This window comes from Schistocerca nitens, chromosome 11, assembly GCF_023898315.1.
Source record: "Schistocerca nitens isolate TAMUIC-IGC-003100 chromosome 11, iqSchNite1.1, whole genome shotgun sequence".
Taxonomy (NCBI): domain Eukaryota; kingdom Metazoa; phylum Arthropoda; class Insecta; order Orthoptera; family Acrididae; genus Schistocerca; species Schistocerca nitens.
In genome coordinates this window covers 140,087,940-140,105,773 of record NC_064624.1, presented here as the reverse complement: position 1 = coordinate 140,105,773, position 17,834 = coordinate 140,087,940, and the positions used below count along the sequence as shown (strand labels likewise).

At 43.7% G+C, this 17,834-nt stretch overlaps 1 protein-coding gene across 1 annotated transcript in view; it reads left to right on the top strand.

Moving 5' to 3' along the window:
* The first annotated feature begins 352 nt into the window (after positions 1 to 352).
* Positions 353 to 17,834, top strand: part of LOC126213518 (procollagen-lysine,2-oxoglutarate 5-dioxygenase) — a 516,340-nt gene continuing 498,858 nt past the window's right edge. Inside the window, exon 1 of the mRNA XM_049941348.1 lies at positions 353 to 506. Coding sequence (XP_049797305.1) covers positions 410 to 506 — 97 coding nt within the window. The 5' untranslated portion in view covers positions 353 to 409. The remainder of the gene's footprint in view (positions 507 to 17,834) is intronic.

Genomic DNA, 17,834 nt, shown 5'->3' with positions numbered 1-17,834 from the left:
CTTCTCGAAATTGACTCGTTTGCCAGCATGTATTGCACAATCTAGCATGGTGATGAATTAAATCCAGACCTCCATATTTCAGAAATTTCCCAGATTTCTTCCAAACTGCTTTATTGTTTTTAAGAGCAAACTATGTGATCTCCAAAAAATACCTGAGTGAAGCTGCTACGTGAAACTTTCAGAGTATAACCGGAAGTCGTCAAATGCAGCACGTAAACGTTTGTGTTGTTTGAAACGGACCGCCATTGCCCCGAAGCGCGTGCTGCTCTCTGTCGGTGTTTGCAGCTATTGGTCGTGTGGAATGTCTTTGCAGCTCCTGTGCTTTGGCGTCAGGACACTGACAGTAGCGCGGCGGCTGGAGAGCGAGTGTGAGGTTGGATGTTTGAGCTCGGAACGTAGTAGCGCGAATATGACGTTCAAAATGTTTCGTTCGTGCCTCTTACTGCCAATGGGAATGTTCGCGCTGTCGACGCTTGTACCGGTGTCGACAGAAAGCGGCGGAAAAGGTGAGTTGCTGCCCTAAGCGGGAAGCATCGCCGTGATCATAACCCTATTTGGACGCTTAAATAAGATGTTTACATTAAGTATAGCGGCAAATGTCAACAGCCTTCGACTTCAGTGCATGGAATGCGGTAGCTGGTTGCCTTCTACTTACGATTATTGTAAAGAGTTGGGTCATTCGATTGTTGAAAACTTGCTGGAGAGCAGTTAAGAACATGATTATACCATCCTCTAATATCTCACACATGATGCGTGGGTTTTTAATGAGTACATACATGTGCAATAGACGACAGTTACAGTATATACTAAATGCAAATGTGTTGTAAGCAGTCGGTCCAGTTTTAAAAACACGTATAAGCACTCATTCTCACAGAAATTTTTACCTTTCATAAAACTGATACTGCACAGGAGAGCGCGTACACCTGTTTCTAGACTTCCGAAAAAAACTTTCACGTCAAGTGCTATTTCGAAGGGCGAAAAAAATAGATTCGTGTGGAATGTTTGTCTACAAGTAGGTTGACTATTTCGTGACAGCTGTATGTAGCATGTTTCGTTGGACAACAATCATCCTTAACCATAATATTAATTTTAGCTATTTGTGGTACAAGCGTAATAGGGTCACTTTCATTCATTGTTTATTTTCATGACCTGTGAAAAATATTAATTTGGGCTTCCTAGACTTTTAGTCTATGGGGAAGTGTTACCTGATAAAATATGAAGGAAACTACAGACAGCTACGCCACCAACAAAATGGACAAAAACTTTTGTAATGTGCAGTCAAATCTTGACAAAATATCAGAGTTGTGCAAAAATTAAAAACTTGCTCGAAATATGCGAACTTAAAAGTGTGGTACCATTTAACTATGGCATAGATTACTCGGCAACTGTTTACAAAATATTTACTGGAAGAGTGTTAGACTGTGTGTTTTTGTAGCTGGTTGCACAATCGGAGGACATGGGATATTTATAAATTTGCTATCCACTGCTATTTTAGTAAAACCGTGCTTTTCCCGCTGATTAACTTAAAGATCCTCCTCTTTTTTTTTTTTTTTTTTTTTTTTTTTTTTTTTTTTTTTTTTTTATATATAAGCGTCATGAAGTAATACTGTTTTCCAGTTTCGCTGACTGTGCGTATTAATTAGACTCAATTAACTTGACTTGCAGGAATTTGTAACAGTGTGTTATGGAAAATCTCAACAATGTGAACTAATTTATCTCTAATTTAAATGGTTGGAATATGGCACACAGCAGTATTCATCTGTTTTCTTTAGTTTCTTGCACATCAGGGTCGGACACGTCATTAGTTAGATGAAAAAGAAGACTTAACAGAAGTCTTGATTAGTCCGCAGCTCGTGGTCGTGCGGTAGCGTTCTCGCTTCCCGCGCCCGGGTTCGATTCCCAGCGGGGTCAGGGATTTTCTCTGCCTCGTGATGACTGGGTGTTGTGTGATGTCCTTAGGTTAGTTAGGTTTAAGTAGTTCTAAGTTCTAGGGGACAGATGACCACAGAAGTCTTGATTTCTTCGCAGAAAAAAAAAAAAAAATACGAGGCCTGTTCAAAAAGTAAGGTGCCTTTTCAAATTGCGCGGCCAACTTACATTCGATTACCCATCATTTCTTTTTGTTATGTTTGTACACATGTCCCGAACGTACGTTCACAGTTTCAAGTGTACAGCATACTTCGTTTGTTTTTGACAGATAGAAAGGTTAGACTTTTTTTTAATGTTATAAAAAATCGAGCAAAGAAGTTGCATCAAATTTCGCGTGAAAAATGAAATCAAGTGCTCTAAAACACTTGAAATGTTGACAGTGGCATACGATGAGTTTGTTGTAAGGAAAAAAAAAAAGTTTGTAAGTGGTACAGGCTCTTCCAAGATGGCCGGCAAGATGCCAATGACGAACCTTGCTCTCTCTGGACGCCCCAGCACGTCAACAACGGATGATGTTGAAGCCGTGAAGAGAATTGTTTTGGAAAATCGACGAATTACCGTATGAGAAGTCGCTGAGGATGTTGGCATATGGGCCGGCTCGTGTCATGCAATTTTTTCGGATCGTTTGGGCATGAGACGTGTGTCAGGGAAGTTTGTTCCAAACCTTCTCAATTTTAATTAGAAGAACCGTCGCATGAGTATAGCTCAGGAGCTCTTAAATGATGTCAGTTATGATCCTGATTTGCTCAAAAGGATCATAACTGGTGACGAAAAATGGGTTTACGGTTATGACGTCGAAGGCAAGCCCAGTCATCCCAATGGAAGCATCCAGGAGAGCGAAGACCGAAGAAAGCACGCCAAATTCGGTCAAATCTCAAAGTTTTCCTCGCTGTTTTTCTTTCAATTACCGTGTTGTAGTGCATCATGAATTTTTGCCTAAAGATCGTACGGTCAATAAGGAGTATTACTTTGAGTTAATGCGCCGTTTGTGAGAAGCAATAGCAAATTGTGGAAAAACAGTTTTTGCTGTTCCCGAAACCGTATAGACCTATGAAAGAACAAAGATTTTCAACAACTGAGGAAATAAAAACTGCATCGCTGGAAATACTCATGGCTATACCGAAAAGTGTTTATGAGAAGTGCATCGAGGATTGGAAGAAGCGTTGGCACAAGTGTACTGTATCTGAGGGGGATTACTTTGAAGGGGACAACATGAATACTAATGAATAAATAAATATATTTTCGTAGAAAATGTAAACTCACCTTACTTTTTGAACTCACCTCCAATATTTCGTTACTATTTAGACTGAAAACACTTGCAACTCGTTTTTACAGTAAACTACATTATACACTCAGGATGTTAAAAAAATCAGTCGTATTGTACGTATTAGATTTTTCTTTCCTAACGTCGTCGGACCCTTTTTTCAATTTTATAATATAAATAAATTTCTTCAGAAAAATACTGGTATTAGTAAACGCGATACCGCGCCGATAGACCTATTGGTCAGATACACGATCCGCAAGAAATGTGCAAAACATGACGTGAATAACGGTATGAAACAGTAAAGCAAAAGCCCAAAACTAACAGAAATCACGGGAATGGGGAGTTTGGGTGGGGAGGTTCCTGTAATTAATGTCTTCAGATATACTAAAAACCTGAAAATACCGAACTACGTGGGTTTTCACCAGAGACTTCAATGTAAGTTGTAGAATGCGCAATATATTTTTAAAAAAAGGCAGATCGTTATAAAAACATTCGTTGGCTTTGGCCATTCACGACCTATCACCATGAAACCTGTCACCACAACCTTCAGTTCAAATGCGTATTTTGTCGTGACACATTCTTTGGCTTCGCTAACTCGCAATGGAACAGTCACCTTGCACCCTCGGACTACCGTACAATCGCCGCCTTAGATTATACAGGCTTTGTGTGATGTCAACATATTGAAACCCAAAATGTCGATCACAGATAAAGTTGTTAGAAAATAAATTTGGAACAGATGTATTGACGGTATGTCAGTGAATTCATAGGCCGAAGCCAAAGCTGCGATTGCCACAGCGGCGCCACCGCCAGAAACGGAGGGCGACTGCTTCACACAACGCGCTGCGGCGCGCAACTTTTACCACGGCTCAGTAGTCCTTTGTACTTTGGTAATCATTGTGGCCACAACTACGCTGTGGTCGCTTATACCAGTTTCGATGTGGACTTCCTCGAAGAGGTCAGGTCTACTTGTTGCCGTTAAATGAAATATATTTTTATCACGAGTGGTGTCCCTAACTATCTGTTGTAGAAAGTTTTCATAGCATTTAGTAATGTTTCACAGGATGTCTCATTATGCCCACCAGTAATAACACTGTAATTTTCCCGTTTATTACTGGATCATCGAAGTCTCCACCGATGATTACAGTATGATTGGGGAACTAACATACAAGCGAACTGAGGTTCTCTCTGAAGTTTTCGGTTACATCAGGAGATTAGTCTGGAGGGCAATAGAACAATCCAATTACCGTTTTATGCCCACCCCTGATACTGAGTCTTATCCAAGCAATCTCACATGCAGTTTCAATTTCTATCCTGGTGCATTTGAGTTTCTTGACTACTGCGGCAAATACACCACATCAGTTTCCCATTAGCATATCCTTTCGGTAAACCTACAATTAAATTTCCCCCACAAATAACCGTCGATTTGAAAATTGGAAATTTATGGTGATGTATTATGGGACCAAACTGGCGAGGCCATCGGTCCCTAAGCATACATACTACTTAATCTAACTTAAACTAACTTACGCAATGGAGAATACCACATACCCATGCCCGAGGGAGGACTCGAACCTGCGACTGGGGGAGCTGCACGGACCGTGACAAGGCGCCTCAGACCACGCGGCTACCAGGCGCGGTCCATCGATTTGAGCTCCTTAACTCTACACTTAAGGTAGCGGAGCCACACACAGAAAATTTTGTAGCCAACGATTTCGGATAATATTTGTAGTAATCTAGTTCTAAGTTGGTTGGTTTGTTTGGGGAAGGAGACCAGACAGCGTGGTCATCGGTCTCATCGGATTAGGGAAGGATTGGGAAGGAAGTCGGCCGTGCCCTTTCAGAGGAACCATCCCGGCATTTACCTGGAGTGATTTAGGGAAATCACGGAAAACCTAAATAAGGATGGCCGGACGCGGGATTGAACCGTCGTCCTCCCGAATGCGAGTCCAGTGTCTAACCACTGCGCCACCCCGCTCGGTTTAGTTCTAAGTCTACAGGGTGGTCCATTGATAGTGACCGGCCAAATATCTCACGAAATAAGCATCAAACGAAAAAACTACAAAGAACGAAACTCGTCTAGCTTGAAGGGGGAAACCAGATGGCGCTATGGTTGGCCCGCTAGATTGCGTTGCCATAGGTCAAATGGATATCAACTGCGCTTTTTAAAATAGTAACCCCCATTTTTATTACATATTCGAGTAGTACGTAAAGAAACATGAATGTTTTAGTTCGACTACTTTTTTCGCTTTGTGATAGATGGCTCTGTAATAGTCACAAACGTATAAGTACGTGGTATCACGTAACATTCCCCCAGTGCGGACAGTATTTGCTTCGTGATACATTACCGCTGTTAAAAGTGACCGTTTACCAATTGCCGAAAAGGTCGATATCGTGTTGATGTGTGGCTATTGTGATCAAAATGCCCAACGGGCGTGTGCTATGTATGCTGCTCGGTATCCTGGACAACATCATCCAAGAGTCCGGACCGTTCGCCGGTTTGTTACGTTATTTAAGGAAACAGGAAGTGTTCTGACACATGTGAAACGTCAACCACGACCTGCAACAAATGATGATGCCCAAGTAGGTGTTTTAGCTGCTGTCGCGGCTAATCCGCACATCTGTAGCAGACAAACTGCGCGAGAATCGGGAATCTCATAAACGTCGGTGTTGAGAATGCTACATCAACATCGATTGCACCCGTACCGTATTTCTATGCACTAGGAATTCCATGACGACGACTTTGAACGTCGTGTACGGTTTTGCCACTGGATACAAGAGAAATTACGGGACGATGACAGATTTTTTGCACGCGTTCTATTTATCGACGAAGCTTCATTCACCAACAGCGGTAACGTAAACAGGCATAAATGCACTATTGGGCAACGGAAAATCCACGATGGCTGCGACAAGTTGAACATCAGCGACCTTGGCGGACAGTGTGTGGTGCGGCATTATGGGAGGAAGGATAATTGGCCCCCATTTTATCGATGGCAGTCTAAATGGTGCAATGTATGCTGATTTCCTACGTAATGTTTTACCGATGTTACTACAAGATGTTTCACTGCGTGACAGAATGGCGATGTACTTCCAACATGATGGATAGCCGGCACATAGCTCGAATGCGGTTGAAGCGGTATTGAATAGCATATTTCATGACAGGTGGATTGGTCGCCGAAGCACCATACCCTGGCCCGCACGTTTACCGGATCTGACGTCCCCGGATTTCTTTTTGTGGGGAAAGTTGAAGGATATTTGCCCGTTTTGTAGCAAAACTGGTTGTTTCCGAGGCTGCGCGAAGACAATTTCATTTTGCAACAAGACGATCCGCCAGCTGCGTGAATATCTAAATGAATCTCTACCGTACCTTTGGATTGGTAGTCAAGGAGCTGGCGACTTAGAATGTCTCAGCTGGGCTCCACGGCCACCGGATTTGACACCCTCTGACTTCTTCCTGTTGGGTTTCGTTAAAGACAACGTTTATGTACCACCACTCCCACAGAACCTGGAAGAGTTGAAGAACCGGATCCGTACTGCCATAACATCAGTGACGAAGGACATGCTTGCCTGAGTATGGGAGGAATTTGAGTACCGATGTGATATTGTTCGTGTCGCTGATGGAGCACGTATTGAACATCTGTAATCTGAACTTGAGAGGTTCGTAAATATGTGTGTAAAGTTTCATGTCCGTATGTCGTAAAGTTTAATATGTGTATGCATTCGAAATACGTATATTCTTTTTGAAACCCCCAGTATAAAGAGGTGTTGAACTTGTACCAGAGTTAGTATGTAAATGTTAACGAAGTTGCTGATTAAGAATATGATATCAAAAAGTGTTGTCCATGGTGAGAGGTAATGCCTGTGATTTGGTATTCTCGACACGCAGTATCTCGGAATATTGAATTCGCTAGGGATTTCCGAGACGCTATGTCCCATTTGTCTAGCTCCCACTACGATTCCGTATTCAGTCTGTTAATTTCCGTCGTGCGGCCACAATCGCATCGCAAACCTTTTCACATGGATCGTTTAAGGGGGAAACCACATTAGGAGGCAGTTTGAGACTGATTTTTTTGGGTGGGAAGAATTAATTGGAATTTAATCAACTTTTGACATCATTTCATTCATATTTCGAACAGTTTTAGTGAAGTTTTTTGAATAATTTCAGCCAAAAATAACGAATTAACGCTGTTGTGTCCGCTTTAGGTTGTGAGTATAGCTCTCGAATTACGTGCAGTGTAGCCATTCCGATTTTGATCTGAAATCAAAAAGGTTTTGATTTGACATTAACAACTTATTTTCTAAGAATATGAACCGAAATGCAGGTGAAAAAAATGAAAATTATAAATTTTTGCAGGCGTTGGAACAATTTACTTCGATTTTCACACTTTCTTCTCTGATTATGCATAGAAAAATACCTTTAAAATCATGATATCATCTTACAAGTTGGATCATATAATTCGTAATTATATGAAGAATCACACTATCAGTTTTCATAATGATCGGTTCTATACTTTTTTACACTGCTCGCAAATGTGAAAAAACTCATTTCGAGATAAACGCGTTTGAAAAATAAATTCTTGGAAACTAGAACTCCAAGGAAGTTAACAATAATGTAAAATGCTTACCAATTAATCTGCGGTTGCAGCACCATATAGTAATCCTTCTTCTTCCTCATAGGCTTCGTTTTCCGCTTCCAGCAGTGCTCTCCGAACTTCCTACCTTAATATGATTCCAATGAACTACACCGAATCTGCCGGCTCACGCGCAGGTTATGCCTTTGTTCGGCATAATTGAAGCTTTGCGTACCTCCTACAATTCCTGCCTCGTTCATGGCCGCCCGAAGCGATGAATTTCCTTCATTGAATAAGCCCTCTGATAAATACAATACCAATTCAACGACGTTTAGTCCGGAGTGCAAGTGTGTAGGAGCTAATCGCCAAATGGTGGAATTAAAACTTGTCGTTCGCGTTTTGTGTGTGGCCACCTGAACATCTCTCCAGTAATTCATCCCATGATAAATTATCTTATATCTGTACCCGATGTCTGTCCGCGCGGTTCTAGGCGCTTCAGTCCGGAACCGCGCGACTGCTACAGTCGCAGGTTCGAATCCTGCCTCGGGCATGGATGTGTGTGATGTCCTTAGGTTAGTTAGGTTTCTGTAGTTCTAAGTTCTAGGGGACTGATGACCTCAGAAGTTAAGTCCCATAGTGCTCAGAGCCATCTGAACCATTTGTACCCGATGTGCACTCGGTTCTGTGCTCACAAAACCTAAACTAGTGGGAATTTCGCTTTGAAATTTTGACAGCGTATTCTTGGATAGTTAAGCTAACGATTTATGCAATAAAAAATAATCGTATTTTTTTTAACCTCCTAATGTGGTTTCCCCCCTTAAGTACAAATATCTGCTCAGACAGTGCACTGTCCTTTTATGCATCGTGTACGCAATACTAGCGCTAATAACATGACTCGCCACCACAGAGTATTAAACAGGGCACAAAAGCAATACGTAAAAAGTGTGCCGTTATCCGATTCACTGTCTACCGTCAGCTGTCGTGGGACGTATCATATCGGATTGAGACTGGACGAACACCACAGCACACAGTATTGGGCAAGTGTGCACCAGCGCAATCTACACAACATTTCGCAGGACTGTCGTTGGAACGCGCATTTTTTTTCTGTTGTGTCCAGGTTTTGAAGCGAGTTGGTCCAGTGTGCGGCGCCCAGGAAATTAGTAGTTGAGGTAAATGTGAGGGACTAGATCAACAGCAATAGCTTTGTACCGCTCTGCACAGGACAGGATCGTTTGCGAACAACGCCGCGGAGCTTCCGACATTACGCACTAGATCATTTACACTCTTTCCACGTATCCGCTCTGCATTTAACAGTGAAATCCTCGTTGCACTCTTAATGTTACCACTCTTTCACCGAAGGTCGTTTTGACGTTCCTATATGCTGAGTCAATCCTTCCGACAATAATTTCTTTTTCGATTTTTTTCACACATTTATCATGCAGCCATTTCGTTTTAGCTTCAAATGGCTCTACGGGAGTCATCAGTCCCCTCGTCTTAGCACTTTCATTCTTGAGCGACTTGTATCTCATGTTCCTAAATTTCCCTGAACATTTTTGTACTTCCTTCTTTCGCCGATTTCTGATGTTACCCATGGTTTATTCGCAGTTACCTTCTTTGAACCTACACTATGTGATCAAAAGTATACGGACACCTAGCTGAAAATGACTTACAAGTTGGTGGCGCCGCCCATCTGTAATGCTGGAATTCAGTGTGGTGTTGTCCAACCTTTAGCTTTGATGACACCTTCCGCTCTCGTATACATATGTTCAATCAGGTGCTGGTACCAGAATGAGAATTTCACTCTGCAGCGGAGTGTGCGCTGATATGAAACTTCCTGGCAGATTAAAACTGTGTGCCCGACCGAGACTCGAATTCGGGACCTATGCCTTTCGCGGGCAAGTGCTCTACCATCTGAGCTACCGAAGCACGAATCACGCCCGGTCCTCACAGCTTTACTTCTGCCAGTATCTCGTCTCCTACCTTCCAAACTTTACAGAAGCTCTCCTGCGAACCTAGCAGAACTAGCACTCCTGAAAGAAAGGATACTGCGGAGACATGGCTTAGCCACAGCCTGGGGGATGTTTCCTGAATGAGATTTTCACTCTGCAGCGGAGTGTGCGCTGATATGAAACTTCCTGGCAGATTAAAACTGTGTGCCCTACCGAGACTCGAACTCGGGACCTTTGCCTTTCGCGGGCAAGTGCTCTACCATCTGAGCTATCCTTTCTTTCAGGAGTGCTAGTTCTGCTAGGTTCGCAGGAGAGCTTCTGTAATGTTTGGAAGGTAGGAGACGAGATACTGGCAGAAGTAAAGCTGTGAGGACCGGGCGTGAGTCGTGATTCGGTAGCTCAGATGGTAGAGCACTTGCCCGCGAAAGGCAAAGGTCCCGAGTTCGAGTCTCGGTCGGGCACACAGTTTTAATCTGCCAGGAAGTTTCAGGTGCTGGTAGTTTTCTTGGGGAATGGCAGCCCATTCTTCACGGAGTGCTCCACTGAGGAGAGGTATCGATGTCGGTCGGTGAGGCCTGGCACGAAGTCGGCGTTTCAAAACATCCCAAAGGTCTTCTATACAATGCAGGTCTAGACTCTGTGCAGGCCAGTCCATTACAGGGATGTTATTGTCGTGTAACCACTTCGCCAGAGGCCGTGCATTATGAACAGGTGCTCGATCGTGTTGAATGATGCAATCGCCATCCCCGAATTGCTCTTCAACAGTGGGAAGCAAGAAGGTGCTTAAAACATCAATGTAGGCCTGTGCTGTGATAGTGCTACGCAAAACAACAAGGGGTGCAAACCCCCTCCACGAAAAACATGACCGCCTCCGAATTTTACTGTTGGCACTACACACGCTGGCAGATGACGTTCACCGGGCATTCACCATACCTACGCCCTGCCATCGGATCGCCACATTGTGTACCGCGATTCGTCACTCCACACAACGTTTCCCCACTGTTCAATCGTCCATTGTTTACGCTCCTTACGCCAAGCGAGGCGTCGTTCGACTTTTACCAGCGTGATGTGTGGCTTATGAGCAGCTGCTCGACCATGAAATCAAGTTCTCTCACCTCCCGCTTAACTGTCGTAGTACTTGCAGTGGACCCTGATGCAGTTTGGAATTCCTGTGTGACGGTCTGGAGAGATGTCTGCCTATTACACATTACGACCCTCTTCAAATGTCGGCGGTCTCTATCAGTCAACAGACGATGTCGGCCTGTACGCTTTTGTGCTGTACGTGTCCCTTCACGTTTCCACTTCACTATCACATCGGAAACAATGGACCTAGCGATGTTTATGAGTGTGGAAATCTCGCGTACAGACGTATGACACAAGTGACACCCAATTACGTGACCACGTTCGAAGTCCTGAGTTCTGCGGAGCACCCCATTCTGCTCTCTCACGATGTGTGATGACTACTGGAGTACCTGGCAGTAGGTGCTCCTAATATGAAAAACGTATGTTTTTGGGTTGTCCGGATACTTTTGAGCCGGCGCCTGTGGCCGAACGGTTCTAGGCGCTTCAGTCCGGTACCGCGCTGCCGCTACGGTCACAGGTTCGAATCCTGCCTCGGGCATGGATGTGTGTTATGCCCTTAGTTTAGTTAGGTTTAACTATTTCTAAGTCTACGGGACTGATGACCTCAGATGTTAAAGTCCCATAGTGCTTAGAGCCATTTGAACTTATTTAAAGCTGGGCGACGTTTAGCAAATACTGATTGTGTCTGGTGCTATAAGACGTGAAATGGTTTGTGTTCAGGCAATTTCCTGAGGATTTAACACATGTACTACGCACGTAAAAATGACTAACACAAACACACGAACGTTTCATTGCATTCAGATATACACCAAGAAAGTTTTCGCCACATTTCATGTAGTATTAACTTCAAAACTGTTTCATGCATGTTTCCGTGAAGCACAAAAAGCAACTCTCGTACGTTTGCCCAATTTTTAACGGTAAATTTTTTATTTTAGTGCACATAAATTAAGGCTAATGCTGATACATGGTGAAACAACGGTCTTGGGCGGTTTGCGGGTTTAAATCACCTCGGGGTATGACCATGCGGTGCATTTGACCTGCGGTCGTCGCACGTTGGCGCTGGCAGCAGTCCACATACGCAGAGGTGTATTGGTGCATGTCAGAGTATGGTGTAGCGGGTAAGTGTGCAGACGTTTTCAGACGTGCTAATGGTGACTGTGTGTCGAAAATGGCTCCAAGAACACATGTTGATGACGTTATGAGGGGTAGAATACTAGGGCGACTGGAGGCTGGTCAAACACAGCAGGGCTCTCCGTGTGCCACAAAGTGTGATCTCAAGATTATGGCATCGATTCCAGCAGACAGGAAACGTGTCCAAGTGCTACAGTACGGGACGTCCACAGTGTACAACACCACGAGAAGACCAGTATCTCACCATCAGTGCCCGCAAACGGCCAGGTAGCCTCGCTCGGGACCTTACTGCAGCCACTGGAACAGTTGTCTCCAGACACACAGTCTACAGACGACTGAACAGACACGGTTTATTCGCCTGGATACCTGCAAGATGCATTCCACTGACCTCTTGTCACAGGAAAGCCCGTAAAGCCTGGTGTCAAGAACACCAATACATAGTCATTGGAACAATGGTCCCAGGTTATGTTCACGGACGAGTCCACGTATAGTCTGAACTGTGACTCTCGCCGGGTTTTCATCTGGCGTGAACCAGGAACCAGATACCAACCCCTTAATGTCTTTCAAAGGTACCTGTATGGAGTTCATGGTTTGATGGTGTGGGTGAGATTATGATTGGTGCACCTACACCCCTGCATGTCTTTAACTGAGGAACTGTAACAGGTCAGGTGTATCGGGACGTCATTTTGCACCAGTATGTCCACCTTTTCAGGGGTGCAGTGGGTCCCACCTTCCTCCTGATGGATGATAACGCACAGCCCCACCGAGCTGCCATCGTGGAGGAGTACCTCGAAACAGAAGATATCAGGCGAATGGAGTGGCCTGCCTGTTCTCCAGACCTAAACCCCGTCGAGCACGTCTGGGATGCTCTCGGTCGACGTATCGCTGCACGTCTTCAAACCCCTAGGACGCTCCAGGATCTCCGACAGGCACTGGTGCAAGAATGGGAGGCTATACCCCAGCAGCTGCTCGACCACCTGATCCAGAGTATGCCAACCCGTTGTGCGGCCTGTGTACGCGTGCATGGTGATCATATCCCATACTGATGTCGGGGTACATGCGTAGGAACAGTGGCGTTTTGTAGCACATGTGTTTCGGGACGGTTTTCTCAACTTATCACCAATACCGTGGACTTAGAGATCTGTATCGTGTGTGTTCCCTATGAGCCTATGCTATTAGCGCCAGTTTTGTGTAGTGCCACGTTGTGTGGCACCACATTCTGCAATTATTCTTAATTTATGAGCATGAGCGTAGTAAGTACTAAACAAAGCCCCAGAACTAAGCAAGGAAGTTTGTAAGAGCCATGTACAGATGGATTTGTAATAAATCCGGAACCTGTAATGATATGATGTAAATAAACTATTTTTAAAACCACGCTTGTGGCGGTTTGCTGTTTTTAAATTATAAACCTTATTGCGATACACCTATGCATTCGTGATGTCCACTTTGGAAAAGATGTGGGAAAGAAGGTATCAGTAGCGTTAGGCTTTAGATACTTGTCGCTGTTGTGGAGAGAACGAGTACAGTAGCGAAGCAGTTCGCTCGTGCCGAGTGCTTTGTGTGGTGTTATGTTTGCTGTGGCTATTTGGTAGAGTGCAGACAGCTGCTACAGGGAACCGCTCTCAGACGAAGGAACTCATCGCCGTGGGCGGTCCCGGCAAACCACTAAGAAGAGGAAAGAGGTTGGAGAGAGAGAGAGAGAGAGCTTGAGCGTGCAGCGAATATACGAGGGCCGTCCACAATAAAATGTCCCACTTTTTATCCTCAGCCGATAACAATGTTGCGAATGCGAAACGATAGGTATGAGCCAATAAACTCTCGATTCTTCAAAGACTCGATCTTCCTTGCATAAAACAGGTTGAGGCATCTGTTTACTTTTCAAATGAGTTAATGTATTAAGCATATGACGTTAAGCATGTAAGCGACAAAATGTTAGGCAGAAGTTTGAAATTACACTACTGGCCATTAAAATTGCTACACCAAGAAGAAATGCAGATGATAAACGGGTATTCATTGGACAAATATATTATACTACAACTGACATGTGATTACATTTTCACGCAATTTGGGTGCATAGATCCTGAGAAATCAGTACCCAAAACAACCACCTCTGGCCGTAAAAACGGCCTTGATAGGCCTGGGCATTGCGTCAAACAGAGCTTGAACGGCGTGTACAGGCACAGCTGCCCAGGCAGCTTCAACACGATACCACAGTTCATCAAGAGTAGTGGCTGGCGTATTGTGACGAGCCAGTTGCTCGGCCACCATTGACCAGACGTTTTCAGTTGGTGAGAGATCTGGAGAATGTGCTGGCCAGGACAGCAGTCTAACATTTTTTGTATCCAGAAACGCCCGTACAGGACCTGCAACGTGCGGTCGTGCATTATCCTGCTGAAATGTAGGGTTTCGAAGGGATCGAATGAAGGGTAAATCGTTGAGTGCCCTCATTCTCAAGTTCAAGATGAATATAGTGTGGGTTCTTGGACACGGGGAGTTATCCTGCCTCAAGACGTGTACACAGTTTCTAACTTTAATAGACCGCTAATTGTCTCAAACCTTTAATGTGAGATTGTACGCCGGCCGTTGTTGCCGAGCGGTTCTAGGCGCTTCAGTCTGGAACCGCGCGACCGCTACGGTCACAGGTTCGAATCCTGCCCCGGGCGTGGATGTGTCTGATGTCCTGGTTAGTTAGGTTTACGTAGTTCTATGTTCTAGGGGACTGATGACCTCAGATATTAAGTTCCATAGTGCAGCTTTACTGTATGATTAAATGATGATGGCGTCCTCTTGGGTAAAATATTCCGGAGGTAAAATAGTCCCCCATTCGGATCTCCGGGCGGGGACTAGTCAAGAGGACGTCGTTATCAGGAGAAAGAAAACTGGCATTCTACGGATCGGAGCGTGGAATGTCAGATCCCTTAATCGGGCAGGTAGGTTAGAAAATTTAAAAAGGGAAATGGATAGGTTAAAGTTGGATATAGTGGGAATTAGTGAAGGTCGGTGGCAGGAGGGACAACACTTTTGGTCAGGTGATTACAGGGTTATAAATACAAAATCAAATAGGGGTAATGCAGGAGTAGGTTTAATAATGAATAAAAAAATAGGAGTGCGGGTTAGCTACTACAAACAGCATAGTGAACGCATTATTCTGGCCAAGATAGACACAAAGCCCATGCCTACTACAGTAGTACAGGTTTATATGCCAACTAGCTCTGCAGATGATGAAGAAATTGATGAAATGTATGATGAGATAAAAGAAATTATTCAGGTAGTGAAGGGAGACGAAAATTTAATAGTCATGGGTGACTGGAATTCGTCAGTAGGAAACGGGAGAGAAGGAAACATAGTAGGTGAATATGGATTGGGGGGAAGAAATGAAAGAGGAAGCCGCCTTGTAGAATTTTGCACAGAGCATAACTTAATCATAGCTAACACTTGGTTCAAGAATCATGAAAGAAGGCTGTATACATGGAAGAACCCTGGAGATACTAAAAGGTATCAGATAGATTATATAATGGTAAGACAGAGATTTAGGAATCAGGTTTTAAATTGTAACACATTTCCAGGGGCAGATGTGGACTCTGACCACAATCTATTGGTTATGAACTGCAGATTGAAACTGAAAAAACTGCAAAAGGGTGGGAGTTTAAGGAGATGGGACCTGAATAAACTGAAAGAACCAGAGGTTGTAGAGAGTTTCAGGAAGAGCATAAGGGAACAATTGACAGGAATGGGGGAAAGAAATACAGTAGAAGAGGAATGGGTAGCTCTGAGGGATGAAGTAGTGAAGGCAGCAGAGGATCAAGTAGGTAAAAAGACGAGGGCTAATAGAAATCCTTGGGTAACAGAAGAAATATTGAATTTAATTGATGAAAGGAGAAAATATAAAAATGCAGTAAATGAGGCAGGCAAAAAGGAATGCATACGTCTCAAAAATGATATCGACAGGAAGTGCAAAATGGCTAAGCAGGGATGGCTAGAGGACAAATGTAAGGATGTAGAGGCTTGTCTCACTAGGGGTAAGATAGATACTGCCTACAGGAAAATTAAAGAGACCTTTGGAGAGAAGAGAACCACTTGTATGAATATCAAGAGCTCAGATGGCAACCCAGTTCTAAGCAAAGAAGGGAAGGCAGAAAGGTGGAAGGAGTATATAGAGGGTTTATACAAGGGCGATGCACTTGAGGACAATATTATGGAAATGGAAGAGGATGTAGATGAAGATGAAATGGGAGATAAGATACTGCGTGAAGAGTTTGACAGAGCACTGAAAGACCTGGGTCGAAACAAGGCCCCGGGAGTAGACAACATTCCATTAGAACTACTGATGGCCTTGGGAGAGCCAGCCCTGACAAAACTCTACCATCTGGTGAGCAAGATGTATGAGACAGGCGAAATACCCACAGACTTCAAGAAGAATATAATAATTCCAATCCCAAAGAAAGCAGGTGTTGACAGATGTGAAAATTACCGAACTATCAGTTTAATAAGTCACAGCTGCAAAATACTAACACGAATTCTTTACAGACGAATGGAAAAACTGGTAGAAGCGGACCTCGGGGAAGATCACTTTGGATTCCGTAGAAATGTTGGAACACGTGAGGCAATACTAACCTTACGACTTATCTTAGAAGAAAGATTAAGAAAAGGCAAACCTACGTTTCTAGCACTTGTAGACTTAGAGAAAGCTTTTGACAACGTTAACTGGAATACCCTCTTTCAAATTCTGAAGGTGGCAGGGGTAAAATACAGGGAGCGAAAGGCTATTTACAATTTGTACAGAAACCAGATGGCAGTTATAAGAGTCGAGGGGCATGAAAGGGAAGCAGTGATTGGGAAAGGAGTGAGACGGGGTTGTAGCCTCTCCCCGATGTTATTCAATCTGTATATTGAGCAAGCAGTAAAGGAAACAAAAGAAAAATTCGGAGTAGGTATTAACATTCATGGAGAAGAAGTAAAAACTTTGAGGTTCGCCGATGACATTGTAATTCTGTCAGAGACAGCAAAGGACTTGGAAGAGCAGTTGAACGGAATGGACAGTGTCTTGAAAGGAGGATATAAGATGAACATCAACAAAAGCAAAACGAGGATAATGGAATGTAGTCAAATTACATCGGGTGATGCTGAGGGGATTAGATTAGGAAATGAGACACTTAAAGTAGTAAAGGAGTTTTGCTATTTAGGGAGTAAAATAACTGATGATGGTCGAAGTAGAGAGGATATAAAATGTAGACTGGCAATGGCAAGGAAATCGTTTCTGAAGAAGAGAAATTTGTTAACATCGAGTATAGATTTAAGTGTCACGAAGTCGTTTCTGAAAGTATTTGTATGGAGTGTAGCCATGTATGGAAGTGAAACATGGACGATAAATAGTTTGGACAAGAAGAGAATAGAAGCTTTCGAAATGTGGTGCTACAGAAGAATGCTGAAGATAAGGTGGGTAGATCACGTAACTAATGAGGAGGTATTGAATAGGATTGGGGAGAAGAGAAGTTTGTGGCACAACTTGACTCGAAGAAGTGATCAGTTGGTAGGACATGTTTTGAGGCATCAAGGGATCACAAATTTAGCATTGGTGGGCAGCGTGGAGGGTAAAAACCGTTGAGGGAGACCAAGAGATGAATACACTAAGCAGATTCAGAAGGATGTAGGTTGCAGTAAGTACTGGGAGATGAAGAAGCTTGCACAGGATAGAGTAGCATGGAGAGCTGCATCAAACCAGTCTCAGGACTGAAGACCACAACAACAACAACAACAGTGCTCAGAGCCATTTGCACCATTTGAGATTGTACGAAGGTGGTTTGAGAAGTTGCATGACTGAAACATTTGTTATTTTTCAATATAGTCTCCTTGTAGATTAATGCACTTGGTTCAACGATGATCCAGTTCCTTGATCCCATCTGAAAAATGAGT